We start from the raw sequence: 3,053 nt of genomic DNA, 5'->3' as shown, positions 1-3,053 counted from the left end.
AATAATGCAACCATTGATCACAACCATCCAATTCAAGAATCCAAGGGCTGTGATTTGTTTGAAGTTTAACACCAAAGAGATATGAAGGACCCTAATACACCCCTATTTTAAATATTGATAAAATTTAGAATGATGTTGGTCGTACATAGTGAAAATATATAAAATAAATTTTTTACATTATTTATACTTGACTAACGAAACCTCTTTTATTTAAATGAATAAAAAGTAGATAACTAAACCATAGGACCTCTAAACATAAAAGTGATTGCAAACATAACTAAAAAGAGCATTCTTGATCAACTCTAAGTTTCAATTTCTTCTCTTTTCTCCATTGGGACTGCTTCTTTAACCTCACTCTCCTTCTATAGGTATAAATTGATAAAGAGACATTGTAAATTAGTTCAAGAAACAATAATACTACAATAGTACTACTGTCTATATACCAATAACTATAGTCTTTATAACATTAAATTCATTTCTAATGAAGCGACAACTTATGCTTCCGGCAACGTATTTTCTACCGGAATAACAACATCCACTATTCTCCTTCTATAGGTCTATCTCATTATTCACCTCACAGTTTTCCCTTCAGCCAACTCCTTTGTCCATTCTTCACCTTCTTCCTGTTTCCGTGTTTGATTTCGACATTGATGCTCCTCTGCAACACTACACCATGCCTAATCCAGCTAGAGAACTTCTCAACAGTCTCTTCATCTGCAAGAAAAAAATGTTTTATCTGTCAAACAAAGACTCACAAAATCTTTGATGATCCAATTTGTTAATGTGAAAGCCAAATATATATATTTCCTATTTATGAACTAACCTACCTAACTAACAGCACACAATGTAGGATGTTGGAAATCTTATTTTGATCAGATGAAGAGAGTAGCAGTACCTATGCGAGGCACGGTGTGGCCTTGAGGGTGGCATATGATCAAAGGGTGGTCGAACGCTGCAGCCATCTTCTCAGAAGGCAGTTTTTGCCAATCTCTCTCACCAACAAAATGAACTGACCTAACCTTGATGAGCTCTTTGTAAGCAACCTCAGATATGGCTGGATCCTTAAATTTCGACCCGGATATGGATACAAACAGGGCTATAGGGGGATGCTGCTTCAATATCATGCCCTGCATCAAAAGATTCAAATCTGGATCAAGATTCCAAATAGAGATCAAATTTTTTCATCTGCTCATTAATTATTGAAGCACATGTGCTTGATATGCAAGTAGAAGTGCTGACAATGCAGCCCCCTGTGGAAAAGGAAAACAATGCAATGAGCCTTGAGATATTTAACAATGATTATAAGCAAAAGAGACATTGTTTTTCACCTGAGAGAAGCCTAAAAGCCCATGAAATGGACCATTTGTTTCCATGTAGTTGCACAAGTAGTCTATACATGCTTCCAAGTTTGTCTGCCCCGTAAAATCCTGAACATAAACGCAGTATTTAGCAACATCAATTACAAATTCATGCTAATGTACTATCTTGATTTTCTAGCATAATGTAAATAATTTTTTAGCTGACCTTACTGAATTGAAACCATTCAAAATAAGGGGGTGGAAATATTCCCTCAATCTCGGATTTCCCTCCTGCAGGGTAAATACCGTCTGGGAAATCCTTCACAACATTCAAATATCATTCGTTTAAACGGATTGTAGAATTGATTTTTGTTAATACAACTTTTATTTGTGATGGAATAGGGAGATTGAGTAATCGAAACAAACAGGAACGTAAAGAGACACAGATTTACATTGTTTACCAAGTTGTGTTGGCTACGTGAAAGGAAGCGAAAATAGATTGTATTATAACTGCGGTTACAGAGTTTTGTGTACTACTTCTACATAAGTAGACACACATGACTGGCTATGCCCTATATGACAATTAGGGCCCAATACAACAACATAGTATAGCGATAAATCATATAGATTTAAGGCATACTAACAATGATAATAAGTATTATATTTTGATTCAATGTGAAGAAAGTTGCTAAAACTTGGCCGAATCATTATCTTAGTATCCCAACGTGAAATCGAAGTGTATGTATGATTCAATATTAGCAAGTACTAGTAAAGGTGTGGTTGATATATCATAGTTTATCTGAAAACAAAGATTTCATTTCACTGCTATAAAAAGTTGAGATCACTTGTTTAGAATATTGACCAGGACAAAAGGAGCAAAAATTGAGGGATCCCATTTGCTAATTTGCATTTTGAGGAAGCTCCCACTGGTTCTGAATCCATGTAAGCACAAGATTTTCTTCTTTCCATAGTTTGCAGCTTCCATTTTTCACAAAATGACGAGTGCGAGAGAGAGAGTGGTCAGGAACTTGCTTTAGGACTGTTTAATGGTTGGCTATGATTGTTGCCGAACGTGCAACTACGTTTAATACCACTTGACAAACATGTTTTTTTGTGAGAAACATGTTTTCATTTGTGACTAAACATGTTTTTTTTATTCTGAATAGGTGGACCAGTCTACTAAATTATTAGAATGAACTACTATATTTGCCCTTTTTTAGTACCCAATGTTTCAAAAATTACATTTTCAACTGAAAAACAACCAAACCAGTCCCGCTTTTTACAATCCTACCCTTCAGGCCTGGAAGGATGTTTATGTCCATTTATTTGACAGTTCAAGAAATAGGAAGTAAAGCCCTATTTATAAATACTACCCTCCCATAGAAATAGACTATTTAAGATTAGTACGAGTTTTAAGGTGTAATTGATAAAATAAGAGATGAAGAGAAAAAATAGTTGAAATTGTATAGATGATGTGGTCCTTAAATAATACTCTCTCCGTCCCACATTAAGAGTAACTTTTTGCCATAAAAGTCCGTCCCAGTTTAAGAGTCACTTTTAGAATTTTCCATATTTAGTCATACGTTTTACCCCATTCTTCATCAAAATTACATAAAAATACCATTATCTACATTAAAATAAATCAAAACAAAAATCAAAAGTCAAAAGGAACCCACCTTCAACCAACTCCACCATCTCACTTCATTTATTACATACTCCACTATCTCACTTCATTTATTACACATTTCAACTTTT

The 3,053-nt window shown here is 34.6% G+C and overlaps 1 protein-coding gene across 4 annotated transcripts; it reads right to left on the bottom strand.

The window, feature by feature from the left end:
- Nucleotides 1-303: 303 nt before the first annotated feature.
- Nucleotides 304-2,340, bottom strand: LOC125195786 (esterase C25G4.2-like). 4 transcript variants are annotated; one of them, XM_048094016.1, is made up of 6 exons: nt 2,161-2,340; nt 1,525-1,617; nt 1,329-1,427; nt 1,209-1,250; nt 896-1,127; nt 304-714 (listed from the first exon to the last, which is right to left on the bottom strand). In XM_048094016.1, exons 1-6 carry the CDS (start codon nt 2,281-2,283, stop codon nt 575-577), a joined length of 729 nt encoding a protein of 242 aa, XP_047949973.1. In that variant the 5' UTR covers nt 2,284-2,340; the 3' UTR covers nt 304-574. The 4 variants fall into 4 exon arrangements, with proteins under 4 accessions (XP_047949973.1, XP_047949974.1, XP_047949975.1 ...); XM_048094017.1 differs by lacking the exon at nt 1,209-1,250; XM_048094018.1 differs by lacking the exon at nt 1,525-1,617.
- Between the last annotated feature and the right edge of the window lie 713 nt (nt 2,341-3,053).

This window comes from Salvia hispanica, chromosome 6 (assembly GCF_023119035.1).
Source record: "Salvia hispanica cultivar TCC Black 2014 chromosome 6, UniMelb_Shisp_WGS_1.0, whole genome shotgun sequence".
In the NCBI taxonomy this organism is placed as follows: domain Eukaryota; kingdom Viridiplantae; phylum Streptophyta; class Magnoliopsida; order Lamiales; family Lamiaceae; genus Salvia; species Salvia hispanica.
This window is presented reverse-complemented; position numbering and strand designations above follow the sequence as displayed.

Bases quoted from the DNA above. Each gene is read 5' to 3' on its own strand.
- LOC125195786 (XM_048094016.1), bottom strand. From the start codon at position 2,283: ATGGAAGCTGCAAACTATGGAAAGAAGAAAATCTTGTGCTTACATGGA. The intron at 1,618-2,160 runs GTCAATATTCTA...AATGTTGTGAAG, and splicing joins TTTTTGCTCCTTTTGTCCTG to GATTTCCCAGACGGTATTTA. The intron at 1,428-1,524 runs GTCAGCTAAAAA...GTTTATGTTCAG, and splicing joins AATGGTTTCAATTCAGTAAG to GATTTTACGGGGCAGACAAA.